General features: G+C 47.1%; 2 protein-coding genes across 2 annotated transcripts; one reads left to right on the forward strand and one right to left on the reverse strand.

Annotated features, from left to right (window-relative positions):
* Positions 1 to 383: 383 nt before the first annotated feature.
* THAP1 (THAP domain containing 1) lies at positions 384 to 7,267 on the reverse strand. The gene is made up of 3 exons (XM_052700423.1): positions 6,590 to 7,267; positions 6,146 to 6,341; positions 384 to 3,207 (listed from the first exon to the last, which is right to left on the reverse strand). Exons 1-3 carry the CDS (start codon positions 6,658 to 6,660, stop codon positions 2,740 to 2,742), a joined length of 735 nt encoding a protein of 244 aa, XP_052556383.1. The 5' UTR covers positions 6,661 to 7,267; the 3' UTR covers positions 384 to 2,739.
* Positions 7,268 to 7,747: 480 nt separating this feature from the next.
* Positions 7,748 to 18,126, forward strand: LOC128089694 (transcription factor JunD-like). Its single transcript, XM_052701350.1, is given in 2 exon segments — positions 7,748 to 8,550; positions 8,552 to 18,126. Coding segments are annotated over 2 exon segments (1,293 nt in total). The 3' UTR covers positions 9,042 to 18,126.
* Positions 18,127 to 18,613: the final 487 nt, after the last annotated feature.

Below are 18,613 nucleotides of genomic sequence, written 5' to 3' on the forward strand. Positions count from 1 at the left end.
GTTAGGAGCTCCCTCCCACCCTCCGGGGGCTGCTTATACCCTCACAGGGAAAGGGTCAAGGTTAATCACAGAGATAAGAGTGAGCGGTGCCAGCTCCACCCCTGCTGTCTCAGCAGCCGCCCACCAGCTGCCAGCTGCTGCCACCCCCCAGCACCGGCACCGTGCTTTTGCTGGTTCAAAACAGCCCTAAAAAGAGCTTTCAGATGGTCTTTTTTGCTATCTCCTTCCTTGCTACCCTGCCCTGAAGCTGGTCTCCGCAGCAAATTTCAAATTGTCATGCTAATGGATATTAAGGGAAGTTTTTAAACCATCATGAAAAAGGCTTGATTAACATTGGAGCTAGATTTCACACCACATACAAGCTTGACACAAACAGAGAAAACTCATCCTCCTCATGTCTGTTTAATTCTGTGAATTTCAGCTGTGAAAGCTACAATACAGTCAGTATGATGTCATTCTCTGATTTTGAATGAGTGCATTGACTCAGTAAATTATTTGACAATAAGTGCAAACTGTGGCACTACTTCGTCATGCTAAATTAATTTTTAGAAACTCTTAATAAGGCTGAAGGAGAGACAGCAGCATTGGAGATATTAAAAACCAGTCTAGCACCAAGCAACTCCCAAAGTCCAAATCCACTGCTGCCCAATGGTGGACTTTGGGGGAATTAAAAAAAGGGAGGGGTGGATAGAAAGAAAACTGTAGTATGGTATAATGAAAGCAGCAAATGTCCAGTACTCCAGAGGAAAAAAAAAAAAAACCTCCATTCCTGAAGCTACACACATTTTGAGATAATAGAATCATAGAATCACTGAGGTTGGAAAAGATGCCTAAGATCATCTAGTGCAACCATCCACCTACCATCAATGTTGCCCACTAAACTATGTCCTTCAGTGCCACATCCACAGTTCTTGAACACCTCCATGGACAGTGACTCCACCACTTCCTTGGGCAGCCCCTGCCACTGCATCACCACTCTTTCTGAAAATAAGCTTTTCCTAATATCCAAACTGAATCTCTCCTGGCAGTACGTGAGGCTATTCCTGTCTATCCTACTTAGAAGAGGCTGTCCCCCATCTCACTACAATCTCCTTTCAGGCAGTTGTAGAGAGCAGTAAGGTCTCCTCTGAGCCTCCTCTTCTCCAGACTGAACAATCCCAGTTCCTACAGCCACTCCCCATAAGACCTGTGCTCCAGACCCCTCATAGCTTCGCTGCTCTCCTCTGAACAACCTCCAAGGCCTCAACGTTTTTTTGTAGTAAGGAGTCTAAAACTGAACACAGTGCGGCCTCCCCAGAGCTGAATACAGTGAAACAATCACTTCCCTGCTCCTGCTGGCTGCACTGTTTGTGATACAAAACAGGAAGCCACTGGCTTTCTTGGCCACCTGAGCATGCAACTGGCTCACATACAAGTGCCGATCAACACCCCCCGGTCCTTTTTCTCCAAACAGTCTTCCAGCCAGTCTTACAGAGCATGCTCTCAATCCCCTCATTCAGGCCATCAATCAAGATTCTGAACAGAACAGGCCCCAGTACCAACCCCTGGGGAACACAACTCCTGACCAATCATTTGGATTTAACTCCATTCACCACCATTCTTAGAGCTCGGCCAACCAGCCAGTTCATTACCCAGCAAAGAGTGTACATGTCTAAACCACGAGCTGCCAGCTTCTGCAGGAGAACACTGTGGGAGACAGCGTCAGCAGCTTTGCTGAAGTCTAGGTAGATTATGACAACAGCCTTTCCACTGACCACCAAGCAGGTCATCTGGTCACAGAGATCAAATTGGTCAAGCAGACCTTTCATGAGCCCATGCTGGCTGAAATGTGCATCAATCACAGACAAGGACAACGTTTTACCCTTACAGTGCTTATGAGAGTAGCATATTCCAGTATACTGGGAACTGCATATTATTAGGACACTTTAGAAAGCAGTCACCCTGAACAGAACACCACCTTCCTGATCCTGCCAATAATGTGACAACATGCACGTTCAGAGCAGCACTGTATTTCAGCAAGGTCTGTAAGTGTACTTAAAGCAAAAACTCCTATAGCTCTAGTCAGCCATACTAATGAAATCTCCCCTTCTCAGTCTCCATACATACTCCAAAAGAAAAGGCTCATTTACACACCAAAGGGATCTAGGAATTAGACTTTTTGCAGTATTTTGAAGGCATAACAATTGGTTAGAAGTGTTCCCAGTCTGAAATATATATACACACATATATATGTATCTTACTTTTCTCTATACAAAGCAGCATTTGCAGGTACTCAGCTGGCTTAAAAAAATCGTATTTTGTGGGGACCACCTATGCAAACATTAAATGCCTTGATAAAGTTTTGTATTAAGTGTAGAACAACCTCAGCTTCACTTTCAGCCTATGTAAGTATAAGATAACCATTGTAAAAAAAAAAAAAAAAAGACAGAGAGAGAGAGAGAGAGAGAGAGAGAAGTACAGATTGTAAGTGTATTTAACCATGCATCCTTTCCTTCTGCAAAGCAATTCCTATTTCAAAAAATAAATGTGCATCCTAATTCTGAGATGTTTCCAATTTCAGTACATTAAAAAACATATCAAACTTAAATGGAAACAAATTAAAAAATGTGATCTCCTATGCATGACAGCTTATTTGCTGATTTAGGATTCTGGAAGAGTCTCCCAAACAGAATTCGAGAGCATTGAGTTTTTAAACTAAACTTCTTAGCCTAGCCAAGTGGAAATGGACGCTCATGACTTTTATGCAGGAACTTCTACAACTTCAAAATAGTCATTGGGCAGAATCACATAGCCTTTTCCTGCCAGGATGTCTTTTTCTTTCTGAAACTGAACAATCTCTCTCAGTTTTTCAATTTGTCTCTCCTGACGTCGGCATCGCTGTTGCGCCGTCTTGAGCTTCTTTCGCAGTTTTTCAACTTGTTCCTCTAGCTGCTGAATTCTTTTTCGCTGATGAACTGTATCCTCTACGGTATAATTGTGATCACAAAAAACAGCAAGATTGCTAGGGGTCTGGAGAGGAGGCATCAATAATCCGATACTTGGATCTACAAATCTGGCATCTATCTGAGATAAATGAAAAGAAGGAGCTGATGGAGACGGCGGTAGCATGGGAGCTGCAGGTGGCGGCGGTGGCGGCGGTGGCGGTGGAGGCGGCGGCGGTGGCGGTGGTGGAAGCGGATCATCTGGCTGCTCTGAAAATTCCTCAGGCTACAACAAACAAAAAAGTACATTTGTAACCATAACATTTTTTTGCAAAACAACTCCATTAGTACAGGCAACTACAGTGTAAACAACTAGGACTAAAATTAAAAAAAACGATTAAAAAAACCCACCACACGTTTCAAAGCCTAAGCTTTCAAGACTGGCTCATTTTGTCTGTTTTCTGAATTGAGGTATTTTAAGAAACTTCATTTCCACTCTCTTTTGAAACTCAAATCCTTGATATCTAGAACAAATCTGAAACTGAAGAGCCCCCAAGTCATTCTCACTTTTGAGGATATGTGAAATAGATATTCAGGATTAGCTGAGGATCCTGGATGCAGTTCTGTGAAAAAGAGTTCAGCTGACCTGGTAGCTCATCCAGGCTATCCCATTCCCTCTTTCTTTCTACTGCATCTGACCACGTGCACTTTGAACTTGTCAGCTAATTTAACCAGGAACGCTGCAGAACTGGAGAATCTTGTGTTAGGGCAGATTAAGAACCATTGCGCCAAGGGAGGTGAACAAGTTGGCAGAGCAGAGAAGGCAGGCACAGGAAGACCTGCCTCTTCACAGCCAGGGCTGACCACCACATTATTTTGAGATTGTAGCAGAAGGGTTTGGTGATGTGATGAGCCAAAATAAACAGCTCTCCCAGCTCTGCTATTAACCCACTTTCTGAAACACAGGATTTTGCTAAGATGACAGAAAGCTATTCACTCTTCCACCATCACTGCAAGAAAGTTCTGTTCTGCATTAAAGTCAAAGCCATGCAATGAGAGATGGCATACGGAAGGAATAAGAAAACAGGACTGGGTGGCTGGCAGATGGGATAGAGCAGAACACCAAATGAACTCAGGCCCAGTCATACTACAGACTTCAACATACTGCTCTAAATAGGTTCAGACACTTGCATGGTTCAGGACAATGCATACCTCTCATCACTTGGGAGGAGGCCAAAGAGAAATCTGATTCTTTCTGCCCCAAAGGAACATACTTAATTCAGAAATGCACACATAGTGCATATGAGTGGTAAACACATAAATAAATAAATAAAAGCCTAAGAATGTCCCAGTGAGACATTGAAACCCATTTTTAATTCCCCGTCCCCAGCATTATTACTACAAATAAAAGCATGAAGACATTCACAACATCAATTTTAACAGCCACCAACTGTCCCCTCATCAGACTGGAAGATCACATCATTAAATTCCTTGCGTTAATGTGAAGACAAACCAACACTCAACTTGGGAGGTCCAGATATCATCCTTGTACAGACTACATTAGGTAAAGGAACTCAGAGTGCAATTCTGCATTTGGTATTGAGGAGAAGTTTCATTAGTGCTCAGGTATTACTGATCACCTTAAAGTACAAAAACAGCCAACTGCCTGTGTTAATTTTCAGTTATAAGAAGTGGATGATCTAGATGTGCCCACCCAAATCACATGTCAATATTCTAAAAAGTTCAACCTATAGCTTTCAAAATTTTCAGCTAAGTTGACAAACCAAAGACATAATGTGCAGAGAGTGCACAAGCAAAAACTGCTTTGTTGCCAGACAGCTGGATTCAGACAGAGGCATCTATTCACAAGTTATGCAGCACACACAGAGTTACTGCTGTCACAATGTGTCACAGAGAACTCATTATTCATATTGCTTACATGCCATAAATGAATTCTTATTCCTTCTTACATCCAATAAATGGTTCTCCTAAGACATAACTAAAAAAAAAAAAAAAGACTTAGAAGGTATTTCAAGAATCATAATGCAAAAAATGATGCATTTCAAAATCAGTATGAATTCAATTTTAAAAAAATATCCTCCTCCTTCACTACTATTCAGTGTCTTGAAGATACACTGAAAGTTGCTGTGACATAAATAGGAACAGCACCAACTGCTTCTCCATAAGGAGTCATTCTTTTGTGTGTTCACATAGCCAGGCACTGCAGTGAATGAGAGAATGTGGCTTAACACTACCCCAGCTGCACGGATGTCACATTAGCAGATTTCCCTACACATACATTCAGCTTTCACACTGCAAGAAGTTTTGCAAACTATTTTAACTGACACAGGAAGTGTGTTGCTCAGACTGTGGGAAAGCATTATCAGACAAGACATAATACAGAAAAGTGGACCTGAAAATTGTCCGTGTTTCACTTGATACCTTGTGTTATGGTCTCGTCTGTTATTTCCACTTTTATTTTCTAGATGTTCCTTTTTTATTTCTGCATCAAATCCAATATTGTACACTGTGTGGGAAAATAAAGATGACAGCCTGAACAGGTGACAAGCCTGTGAGAAAGGGCTGGTGTGAGCTTGGAAACACAAGTAAGCTGCCTTAATACGTTCAACACAGAGGCACTAGTTTTAGATACTGCATCACATTTTTAGATACTGTATATAATCAGTGGTGGCCAAAGTACACTCCAGAAGATCAAGAAAATTGGCTAGTAAATGGTACTCTGAATTATAATACAATTCTACAATTGGTGTTATTTTGTAGGAGGCTGGACTTTCCAGTTTATTTCACAGAGATATCTGTATAGTCCTACCTGTAGCCACAGCTTAGTAGCTCAGCATCTGGCTAACGAGGACAAGCCACCTGATGTGAAGCTATAACATAACACTGACAATTTAATACTAGCCTCTGCAGCTCTATCTGCAACAGAGAACGCATGAAGCTCTGTCTTCTTATTTACAGGAGAAAGAATGGGCCATCAAGTCCTCAAGAGGTGCAAGGACTTGGATTATCTGTCAAATTTAGGGGGCGGTCTGGTCATGTATGACCAAAGCCCTACCTAACGTAGTTAATGACAAGATGTCAGCCTGCAGTAGTTACGTCAGGAAAGAAGAATCAGTATCAGAACTGCTGTGATGGCAGATGGCCTTACAGACAGATCAGCAACCGCACTCTGGCACCTCGGGCTGTGAGCAGCGTGCGTTTACCTTTTCACTGGGCTCAGTGTAACAGAATATAGTGGGCACAGCGTTTTCCTTCAGCAGCTTGTTGTTGCACTCCCGCTTGAAGCAGTCGGGTGTGAAGTGCTCCGAGCAGATGCTGCTGTACTTGGTGGGCTTGAAGTTTTTCCTTTTCACCGCCGCCTCCCATTTCTTGCATAGATCGGGCCTGGTCAAAGGAAACCTGACGACAAGAGCCACTCTCAGCGTTTCTCAGAAGCGCTTGCTCCGCCAGCCTGGGGCGCAGCGGCGCACACCCCGCGCCACGCCCGGCCCGCCCCGAGGCGCCCCGAGGCGCCCCTCACACCGACGGCGGAGCCAGCCCCGCGAGTCCCCGCCGCCGAGCGCCCCCTTGCGTCAGGAGGCCGCGCACTCGCTGCCCTGGCCCCGCCCTGGCGCCGCGCCCCGCCCCGCCCCACCGCCCGCGCTCACTTGTGGAAGGAGATGGGCTTCTCTTTGTCGTATCGGTTCCGGCAGCGGTAGGCGGAACACGACTGCACCATCCCGCCAGCCCCGCGGCCGCCGCCGCTCGGCGGCGCGAGGAGGGACTCCCGGGTGCCGTTCGCTCACCGTCGGGCTACCATCCTCCCCCCTCCCCCCGCTAACGACCCTCCGAGAGGGACAGCAACGGGACGCGGCCTCTCCCAACTCCAAGATGGCGGCACCAGCTTCAGCGCAACTCTCGCGGTGCTACGGCGCGCCGCCCGTGCCCATTGGTGGGTCCTTTCGCGGGGGGCGGAGCTTCATGAGGCGGATCCTCCAATCAGAGCGGCGCTTGAACTTGTTCTCGCCCCTCGCTCCGGAACCACCTCAGGGGCGGCTGCGGTGAGGAGGCAGAGCGCCCCCAGGGCGGGAGGGGTGTGGAGAGTGTGGATGGCCGGCCTGTCCTCCAGTGTTGCATGTGCGCTAACAATAAATCAGCGCGTCGGGTTACAAAAAGTTAATGTAAGTTGCGCTCCGTATCACTCCTGCCCTGTATTACTCCATTGACCAACGCCGCTCCGCAGCAGCGGGCCGTTCCCGGCGCGGAATTTCGAGGCCGATCCCCACGGCCCCCGGAGCGCCACAGAGCCCGGGTTCCCGCCGCCTCTTCCCTGTTCCGACCTCGCTGTCCCCGCGGGGGGCAGGAAGCGAGCGCCGATGACAGACCCGCGGCCGGCCAGTGGTGCGGACAGCGCCCCGTGGCGCACCCTGCGTGGGGGCAAAGTCCGGGCAGGAGCCGCGGGAGGCGGCTCCAGGATCGAGTCCGGGACCCCCCTCAAAGAGATGGAGGATGGAGAGAAGGGTGATGAGACAGCTTACGGCCGAGGACCGAATTTCCGAACGCGGCCTCTCGCGGAGCCTCGCACAGCCCCTCCGAGCCGGGGGCCGGCGGCGGGGAGCTCGGGGGAGGCGGCGGTGGGGCGGGCAGACGGCGGGCCCGGGGCGGGGCGTAGGGCCGGTGGCGCCGGGAGGCGGCTCAGTCGCCGCTGAGAGCCGAGGGCTGCGGGCCCCCGCCGAGCAGAGCCGAGTAGCGCCGCGCCCCGCAGCCGCCGCCGCCACAGGGCGGGCACCGGGGAGCGCCGCGCCGCGCTCCGGCCGGCCGGCAGCATGAGCGGCGGGCGGAGCGGGAGAGCCGCCGTGAAGATGGAGGCGCCGTTCTACCCCGAGGAAGGGCTGGAGCTGCTGCCCGACTTCGTGCCGCTGCCGGGTTTCGCCGCCGCCGCAGGGCCTGGCGCCGAGGCGGCGGCTGGTCCGAAGCTGCTGCTGGGTGCCGGCAAGAAGCGCGACCTGCCGCCCGCTGCCCCCTCGCCGCTGCCCGGGCCCTTCGCCTTGCGCCCACCCGGCAGCGCCCGCGGCAGCGCGGCTGCCCTGCGCCTGCTGCCACCCTCCGCCGCCCCGCCGCCGCCCCCGGGCTCGGCGCAGGGCTCGGCGCCGGGGGCCGGCGCCGGGTCGGCTGCGAATCGCGGCGGACCGGAGGCCGCGCTGGGCTCGGCGGCAGAGCTGCCTTTGCTGAAGCTGCCGCCGGCCGCCGACCTGGAGCAGCTGCTCATCCAGGGCGGCGCGGGGCTGGGGCCCGGCAGCCCGGGACCGGCGGCGGCCGGGGGGGCCGGCGGGCCGGCGGCGGCGGGAACGTTCCTCTACCGACAGCCGGTGACGCAGGAGCAGGAGGGCTTTGCTGACGGCTTTGTCAAGGCCCTGGCCGACCTGCACAAGCAGAACCAGCTGCTGACCGCGCCGCCGCTCTCCCCTCCGGGGCCCTGCTGCCCGACCCGCCCCGGTGCCGCCGCCGCCGAGCCGCCTGCCGTCTACACCAACCTGAGCGGCTTCACCCCCGCGGGGCCGCTCAGCCCCTCGGGCAGCGCCTATCCCGCTGCCTCCGCGCCGCCGCCGCCGCCGCCCCCCCCCCCCTCCGCCTCCGCCGCCGCCGCCGCCGGGGTTGCCGTTCGGGCCGGCGGGGCTAGGCGCGGGGCGGCTGCCGGCGCCGCGAGCCCTGGAGGAGCCACAGACTGTGCCCGACGTGCCGCCCGCCGCCAGCGGGGAGGGAGGAGGCAGCGCCCCGACGCCGCCGTCGCTGTCGCCGCTGGACGCGGAGAGCCAGGAGCGCCTGAAGGCGGAGCGCAAGCGGCTTCGGAACCGCATCGCGGCCTCCAAGTGCCGCCGGAGGAAGCTGGAGCGCATCGCCCGGCTGGAGGAGAAGGTGAAGGCGCTGAAGGGGCAGAACGCCGAGCTGGCCGCCACCGCCAACCTGCTGCGCGCACAGGTCACTCAGCTGCAAGGCCGCGTCCGCAGCCACCTCTCCTCCGGCTGCCACATCAACGCCGCCGCTCCCTCCGGGCCGCCGCCCCGCGAGCCGCCCCCGGAGGCCGCCGCCGCCACCGCGCCCGAGGCAGGCGCCTGCTGAGGAGTGGCCGGGGGAGCGGGAGAGAGGGAGCGGGGCCGCCGCGCCCGTTGATTTCCGCGGCCACTGTGCGAGCCGGGGCTGTGCGCCGGGCGGAGTGCGCGAGGCCTGTGGAGGTGTCGGAGGTTAAGGTAACTCCTGTTTACAGAAAGACTGAACTTTACTTTCACGTGGGGATAAAAAATAATAATATATATATATATCTATATATATATGTTTCCTAATGCGCCATACCGGAGTGTATAGCAATCGATAAGCTTCTCAGAGTTTGAAGAAAAAGGAAAAGAGGAAAAAAAAAAAAAAAAAGGCCAGAATTGTGCCCTCTGGAAAAGATGTACGTGTATATAGGTATATTTAAAGCATAATATGGCTCTGTATATTTTCTTGGCATTGATAAAGATTTTTTTTAACTACTGTCTTTCTCTAGAGCTTTAATTTGCCATTGAGAGCTCAGTCATCCAGGTGGGTGCTCGCGCACTGAGACTGAACCTGAAGGAGAGCGGTGTTGAGTCCGGAGCAGGACAGGACGTGTTGCTGGTTCAGCTGTAGGAGAGGACATTTCTCAGCTGTTAGCTCTGTATTTCTTGTGCCAGTGCGAATCTGGGGCATTGATAGTTATTTATTGAAACTTGAACACTTTTGGATGTTGCCTAGACCTTATTTTTATAGATAACGTGTTAGTAGTGATAGCAGTTCCTTGGCAAGAAGAGCTTTACTCCTTTTCTTTCACTGTGTACATTCCAGTAGTGTTTGCTCTTTACATAGTATAGCAACAATTAAGTGCTATACAGAAAAGGGCTCAGATTTGGGGCGGATTCACTATAAAATGGCAATTCTGTTGTATGCTGTTTGAATAAATTGCAGAACTACTACGGAGACATAGATTTATTTTTCAGTAAAGATCTGTATACATTTCCTCTTGGTCTACTTTGCTCTGAAGAACCTTTTTGCAATATTCTGGAGATGGAAAGAGTCAGTGCTGGAATGTGGAACACGCTTCTGGTTGGGAAGAACTGAGGCAGTTTATTTATTTGTCAAGATTTCACTAGCTGAAGGGAATAGCACAGGGACTTTTTCCTCTGATTGCTTCGACATAATCCTCAACAAGTTTTGGAAAGCTGTAGATCCCCTGCTCGGTGCTTCTGCTTGCCTCGCTTCTGTGCACTTGTGTGCTTTGAGCATCCCCGCGCAGCCCTGGAGCCGTCTGTCGGAGTGTGGAGGCCACCATTAAGAGCAGAGCTCCTGAGCAGGTCCATCTGTGGAGCAGAGCCCACACCTCTCCAGTATCACATCGCTGAGGCCTGGATGTGGAGCTCGACAAGGGCATCCTGTGGTGGGGACCACGGGCATCCCATGGTGCAGCCATCTTTCTGGTCTGCTCAGCCTCACCAGCAGCTGCTGAACACCTGTGTTACCTCTCCTGGAGCCTGCGCTTTGAAATTCAAGAAGAGGGCCTGGGATGGACTTGCGTTTCTTTCGCTCTTAGTGCTCTTAGTGCTGTCTCTTCCCAAAGTTCAGCACGTTTGGTGCGTGGTCACAGCATAGGCGTAAGGTGATATGCCAGTGCATCAGAATTGGGGTGTTGCAAGCCAGGATGCTCTAAGGATATTTTTTTTCCCAGTGCATATGCAAATTAGGTAGAAGCCATATCAATAATTTTGTAACTGTTAAATCACATCATCAGAGCCCATTCTGGGGTTTTAAGTGCTTGAGTGTAATGGTATCTTTTGCTGGTTTTAGGGTAGCTTTGGGAATACCAATGAATAGATTCTCTAACAAAACAATTCTCATCTTTACATGGGTTTGAAGGCTTCCTTACAGGTGTTCTGAGCTGGGTAGCTACAGTCTGTAGCAGCACCTGCTGCATGATAGCAAGGCAAAAGGCAGTTTTCACTATGTAGCAGGTATCACCCATCTGCAAAGTTGCTGCAAGACTGAGAAGTTGATAGAAGCTGTTTTTTCCCCACCCTTCTGTGCTTTCCCCAGTGAGAGAGGTCATACTCTGGGGAAATCCACTGACGTGAGGTGCTCAGCTTCGCTGCACGTGTACCAAGTGTACTTCTTGTTAAAGAGCCTTGGAAAAATATGCAGAAGTTATGTGTGTGGGCAGCTCTGTTTCAGTTCTTAGATCGGCAGATGAGCGCAGGGCTGGGTGGGCAGGGCAGATGAAGGCTGTGCAGTGCTCAGTGCCTGTTCCTCGCCCTTTGGTAGTGCTCCAGCCAGAACATATTGGCAATGCTCAGGAAGTGGGTGCATCCTCAGACACAGGCAATCCCTGTTATCCCTACTGACTGTAACTAGCCAGTCCTTAAGCCAGCAAACACTCTGTGTTATCCCTTTACCCTTCTGGCTTTCAGCACAATGTGTTGCCTCTCAGAGAGCTCATACATGCACTCCCTGAGCAGCCTGCCCCATGCTCTGGCTCCCATGTGAGGTTGGGTTTTGTTGGTGTTGCAAGAGGGTGCTGCTCCGCAACAGTATGAGAATGGATGACCTAAGCACTTGGTGGTCTGAAACACATGGCAAGGCTTAGGTGTGCTGCTGGGTTTGCTTCAGGTGCTGGTTTCTTCCATTGCTGTCTTCTAAAGTGGATCACTACTCTGTTTTCCCTATGGTGTCCCTATATCTTCAGTTATGGGTTCTGTAGTTTATTCTTGCAGTTAGTAAGTCAATTAATTGCTGTTTTTTCCCTCTCTGTATCAGTTAGCTTTTGTTTTGATCTTTTGCATGAATGTTGGTCACTGTGTGATGCTCAAAGAGTGATACCAGGTCCACTTACACAGCTTTGATCTGTGTGGTTCGGTTTCAGTAACTGCGAATGCGTAAGGTGCTTAAGTGTCACCGTAAAAAAACAATTCATTTCTAGTTCTCTGGAGCCTCAGTGCTTTTTTCTCCATCCTTCAAAGCTGTGCCATGTTTTGTCATACTTAAGCGTGCTGTTGCTGGTCTCTACAAAGATTCCCATAGTGCTCTCAAGCCCTTCTGCCTTGGTTTCACATTCCAGATACAAACCCATGACAAATGGACAATGCTTGTTTCCTTGCCCCAGGTGTAGTCTCTGCTCTGGAGGTGGTACAGTCCCTTCCTTTATCTGTTTTGATTACAAGAAATGGTTGTGCTCCTCAGTGCCTCAGGCAGTGACATCTGGGTGTCTCTGGCTGTCCAGGCAGTCGGTGTGGGTGGGAAGTGTTCTTACAGCTTTCAGCATGTCTCAGGGCAGCCCATTTGGCCTGCCTGAGGAACAGATTCCCAGACACAAATGCTCTTTGCACTCTAAGGACTGTAGGTCTGTAGTAGTGGTGCATCTCCATTAGTGAAAGGGCTGATTCTGCTGGTTGATTTCTTGTGAACAGCAGTAGGTAGTCTTGCAAGAGATCAGTACCTCAAGGGATTTGGACTCCTGGCTGCATATCGTAAATCACTGTTGAATATTGTGCACTCTTGAAAAAAAAGAGTGTCCATCTAAGCCTTTTACATCACCTTGGTTTGTGTTTATGTCATTACTGGCTCAGGAATCATGAGCAGCTCGTGAGTTATTTTGGTTATCTTGCTAAATGTGTCCATCTCACTTCTGAGAAAGCAGCGGTCTCCCTAGGTTAAGCCCCTGGGCAGTTTGCAGGATGCAGCTGTTAAAGGTAGAAATGTTATTTGGCATCTAATTTCTAATCAGATATTGTTCAGTGCTGTTTGACGTGTGAAGGCGTAGTATATTTGAATTGTTTGTTGTGCTGAAAATAGGGACCTGGCTGCTACACTGTGAATCTTAACTGTTTGAGTCCAGCAGCTTCTTGGAGAAACTTTCCCTATATCCAAAACTAATACGTGAGAAAAAATTAATATGCTTGTAACATGTCATCCTGCAATATGTTTTATGCAGCCTTCTGGATTCTGAGCTGAAGAAGTTACTTTTTTTTTTTGTGTGGGCAACTATAACTGCAGCTGAATGATTTTGCCTCTTCCTTACCTGATTCTCTAACTTTCTGTATTTAGCAGTGAGAAAAATTGGAATATGACATTTCTGTGTACATATTTGACTGGCACAAAACTGCTTCAGTTTTCCCAGTATTTTATTTGCTGTTTTGCTGTAACCATGGGAGACCACTGGGATGGTTCTGAGGGAGCCACTTTTTGGACATTTTATGTGGTTAGTGTTGTGTGCAGTGACTGTGAGTATTCTAGCACAGGTGTATGGTAACACTCATCACTTTCATGCTTCTGTGAGTATTTTGGAAGGCCTGCATCAGCAGAAAAGGCCTTGAACAGAAAGATTTCACTGCACATAATAATCCTGCAAATGGTGACTGACGTCTTGGAATCTGCAGTCACTTGCTGTGATGCTGTATCAGGATTCTACACACTACCTGGTGTGGAAAAGGCAGAACCTCACCTTTCTTATGAACTATTTAGTCTTGTCACAAATAAGTGAAACTGTACTGAGAAGTTGTTGAGGGATTATATCTGAATGTATTAAGACTTAGGCCGTTATGGTTCATCATGGTAGATGAAAGTTTTTATTAGTTCTCAATTACTGCTGTCTTCTGGTGTCAGAGGTCTCTCTCTCCACGCTGCTTAGAAAATGGCTTGCAGCTATTTGTGCTGTGAAATTTCTCTCTTCATAGTGACTGACAGTGGCTCTGAGGGGGGACAGGGGTGGCTTCTGCTTGGAGGGGCCGTGGGGCCATGTGTGACAAACTAAGGATTTGTTCTGTGAAGGGAAGACTACTATAAATAATTATCCTAGGGGTGTGGCTCTAGATCATTACCTGCCTGTCATTTGCTTTTGTGTCTGCCATCGACAGGTCTGCATCCATAGCACAGCTAGTTGTGAGTTCAGTTCTGCTCTGGGTTCTGTACTGGTAACAAACATCGTCTGCAATAGATTAATAAACCTAAGTGCTGATTTTTGTGGAGAAATTATGATTTCTGTAGGAATGCTTTGGAACAGTGGTTGACTACAAAGTCCTGCTAAAACCTAATAGATGTGCTAGCACACTACTGGATTCTGGTATCTAGCACGCTTCTGAGAAGACTTACTTCTGCTGCTGCTTACGGATTAAAACCTAGGTCAGAGTAGAATTGTAAGCCACTGAAGTAAGGTCTGTAGACTCTTGCTGTATCCACAACAGACCCCCTATCCCATCACAGAAAATATCGTGGATTGCAGTCTTTATTTATTTTTTGTTTATCAATTGAGCAGTTTGAAAATCTTTCTACTAAGTACCTTAAAGTGTCTTTGTCAACTGCAGAAGGGTGTGCTCCCCGATTTCTGCTGGGGACTAGGTGGAGAAAGGTAAACTATTAAAAGTCGGACTTTTCATTGCATCCTCATTCTTAGGCTGTGGTCTGTCATTCAAAAAACCCTAATCAGGAGCTTGAAAATTGCAGAACTGTTTGGTACCATTTTCCTGTCCTCTCCAGAAGACTTCTTGCTATCAGGAAAGCACGACCCTCCTGACACAAAGGTTGGCTTTTAAGAATGGACAGCCCTCAAAAAAAGCTTGTGAGGATAGTCTTGTGGCTCACACAGGGCTTTTTTTAGAGATCATGCTGAGCTTCAGAGCTATTTTTCCCTCCTCTGTATAATAAACCTTCAGATTTTCTTATGATGCATGGTGGCATAAAATTAATAGACAGCTCAGAGGAGCCTGCTTAGGATATCCTCCCTTTCTTTCCTGAGAACTTCAAATGACACCAACAGAAAACTTGCCTCTCCTAACAAACAGAACCAGGAGCAGAACTTTGCTTTTTTTTTTTCCTTTGCTAGCTTGTTACCAGATCAGACCATTTTTTGCTTGTTACTAAAATGGTATGGCAACTTCACAGCACAAGCTGGTATATCTGTGGTTTGTTTGTGTTATATGGTGTTGTATCATGCTTCCAGCAGCCCAACAGCATGCATTGTCCTTTTTTTATTCCTTACTCCATGGGAATAGTTAGATATTGATTAAGTGAAAAAAAAACAACAGTTAAAAAAAAAAAAAAAAAGCAAGAAATCCAAGGAAAGAATATAGTTATCTGCAAGAGATTATTTAATGGTAATATTTATTGTGCAGTAAAGTAGGAAGAGAATTAGGGTTGCTCTCTGAAATGCTTTTATTCTGCTTTACTATTACTGCTTAAATGTCTTCTAAACTTGTCCTCTTTGGAAGCTGTGTCCCTCCCTGTTTTGCCTGACGAGCAGTAATTTCACACTTACCCCTATTTATTTAAAGCCATGGTAACCACCATACTGAAATGTCATCAACTACAGTCCAGATCTGAACACTGGCTGATGATGCAAAGGTCTGCTCTCTAATAAAAAGAGGCTCATGAAGGGCGAGTTCCAAAAGGCAGTTACGCCCTGGCTTCAAGCATTTGCTCTAATTTCAAGGCTTTCCCATGTGGTGTTGCTCAATATGTGGCAAAACAAGTTCTTGCGAGTCCCCTGAGCATTCCTCCCTATGTAACAGATTAGATATTCACACTTCATTAATTTTTTTCTCCTTTCCTCTGTCTGTCCACCCCCCTCCCCCCCCCCCCCAAAAAAAAACACAAACCTGAGAACAAAAGACCTATTACAAGCAAATCCTGGAGAATTGCTTCTCTTGTTGCAATGTCCTATTCATTGATTAACGGAGATACTTAGGGTAGTTGTGCCACCGTGATCAATGTAAACATTTATTTACACCAGTAATTTTGCTTTGGTTGCAGTAGGGGTCAAAGAGAAGGGAGTAAGTGTTGTAATATAGTATTGTGCAATTCCTGGCTTTCAAACTGAAAACGATGAGCAAGCCTGCATAGGCCTCTTACCCACCAAAATCTGGCTGCCGATTCTTACCACACCCACTCTTCTTAATTACAAATAGGTCTGTAGGCTTTTTAAGGTCAAAAGAAGAGAAGAGACCTTAAGGGATGCTCTGCTGTGAAAGTGAAAAATGAGTCTGCAGTTCGTGGAAAGAAGTTCATCTGTTATATTATCTCTAGTTTATGCTATCTGGAGAAAAACCTTAGGACCCCTGAGCAGGTTCCTACCAGCAATCACAGCTGGCTCTCTGTTTCTGAACAAGTATTGTTGTTGAAGATGCGTTTCAGCTTCTATATTTCTTAGACTGTGGAGTTGAAGGGCATTCTTCCAGGATAGTTCCTTTCTTTTTTTTCTTTTTTTTTTTGCTGAGGCTTGCTTCTTCTTTCTGCAATTTCTGCCTAGACTAAAGATCTTCCTGAGGTTTAGGGGCCCACATAAGTGCCCTCACAGTATGGTAATATGACTCATGCTGTGTCACTCAGATACCCATGAAAAGGGAGAAGCTGTGGATGGGTGCAAGGTAGGCAAGCAGAAATCCATCATTCTTTGAGCAATATGTCTTTCAGACCACTTGAGCGCATCACTTCAGTGGAGATCTTTCATCAGCTAAACATGATAGGACTCCTGCACAGTTGGACTCAGCATTGGGAGCACTTTGTGTTTACTGTTGTTTGTTTCTTGCTCAGTGTCCTTGTAGAAAATACTTATTCACAGCACCGTGAGCCTTGCAATACAGTGTCTTGGGGTAGCTGCGGGAACTGCTCGCGTCCTGTGGTCTTCCCTTGCATGATCAACATACCCAGGGGACCTCTAGAAAAGGAGAAGCAGCCCCTCCTTACTGGTTAGCCACCAGCATCCCCATGCTCTTTTTCTGTCCAAAAGGAGAAGTATGAGCAAAATGTCACTTCCTACAATTCTGATGTTCAAACTGATTCTCCCTAGGCCTTTGGGCATAGATAGTACTGAAACGTACTCGTTCAGGGTGGCTATTCAAAACGAAAGGTGGAGACAGAGCAGCTCAGATTTGCCTCTGCTCTTGCAGTAGCTCATGTGCAGGTAGTTAGTGGGTGGTTGTCTGCCTACGTGCTTTTCTGGATTCTTACAATTTGGGCTTATGTGCACCTTCATATTCTGCCTTATTAAATTAGCTGGCACAGAGGAATACTCTGAAATACCCTTCCAAAATCTCTTCTTCATGAAGAATTTTTAAAAATTATAGTATTTGAATAAGTGGGGAAAAAAACAACCAAACCAAACAAAAAAACCCCAATTTCAAAAACCCTACTTTGAATGGATTCAGAAACACTTCTGCTTTTTCTTTTAAATCTGATTATTCGGGGAGCTCTTGAGATAGGTGTGCTGGCCAGCAAATTGCACACAAACCGAGGTAATAATACCGAAACAAAACGCAGCAGCTACTGATTGGCTGGATTTGGTCAGGGGAAGGATTTATGGAGGATGCCTCTGGCAGCTTTTTTTCTGATGTGATTTTTTTTTTTTTTTTCACATAAATAGAAGCTATAGGGCTTAATAATATACAACTGAGGATTATGTCCATTGTATTTTTTTTATGTTACTTTAACAAACTATGTAGTACTATAATCAAAATGCTTATTTCCGAAACAAAGTGGACAATATTGTTTGGCAACTTGCACTTGATTAAATGTAAAACATTTTCTTAATTTAGTGATGTGTTTAGGAGAATACTGTAACTTACTGAATATACAACGGTGATGACTGTGTTTACAATAACTTTACAATTCCTACTGTTCAGCGGTAGCCAACTTGCTTAAGAATTAAAAGTAAGGCATACTGCAGCTGTCAATCTTGGAAAAATTAATGCAATCCTGCTACCACTAGATACCATGGGATGGATACCATGCGTTTAAACAGCAGCAGAATTGTATTCCAAGTCTCTGTCTTAAGTGCTTATGACTAAAAGGCGACTTGCCTTGTGCTCATTTATGTATTCCTGTGTGCAGTACATCAGTTAGAAATCTGTTAATGGTTGATTTGTAACACTAGGACCTTTATGGGGATCACAGTGGGATTTTTGTTCGTTTTTGTTTGTTTATGATCAGAGACTTAGACATCTTGGAATGTATAACATTTATCCTTGTGCTGGAATTGTTTACATGCAAAAAGGTATTTATGATTTTTTGCAAAATGCAATGTGCAATTTTGTACACGTGTTTTAAACTAAAGAGTTTATAAGGAAGATATTGTATGTACAATACTTGGACATGAGTATTATTTCTTTGATATAAATATCTAGAGGAAAATTAAAGTTGCTTTATATTCATATTTTTGGCTGATTTATTTTTATTTTTTATTGTTTCTCAATAAAACTATGTTGTCATTTTGCTGGAAAATCTAAAAGCTAGTAAATCTAGGTTTTTCCTGTAATGTCTTCTTATTACACTTACTGTGCCACTCCCCACTCCTTTCTACTGTGGGGCAGTTGAAACTGTACTTTCAATGTGTCAGCATTTTGTAGTGCAAGGAAGGATTTCTGCTGGTAATGATACTACTCTTCAGGATAACTTCCCTCTATGCTAGTGTAGATGCAACACCAAAAAACAAAACAACAACAACAAAAAAAAGACAAAAAGAGGAGAGGCAGAGAGGAGAAAGCCCAGTTGTTGTGACATCAGATCTCAATCTGTTCCTAACACAGCCCTGCTGGGTGGGTTCGGGTTGGTTGCATCTTTGTTTTTCTGCTGTAGTATAACCAGGGATGGTAAGAGCTTGTTCTGAAGTCACATCTGCAACAAATCTGTTTTTTTCCCCC

The sequence above is a fragment of the Tympanuchus pallidicinctus genome, unplaced genomic scaffold (genome assembly GCF_026119805.1).
Source record: "Tympanuchus pallidicinctus isolate F22 unplaced genomic scaffold, pur_lepc_1.0 scaffold4, whole genome shotgun sequence".
Lineage (NCBI taxonomy): Eukaryota > Metazoa > Chordata > Aves > Galliformes > Phasianidae > Tympanuchus > Tympanuchus pallidicinctus.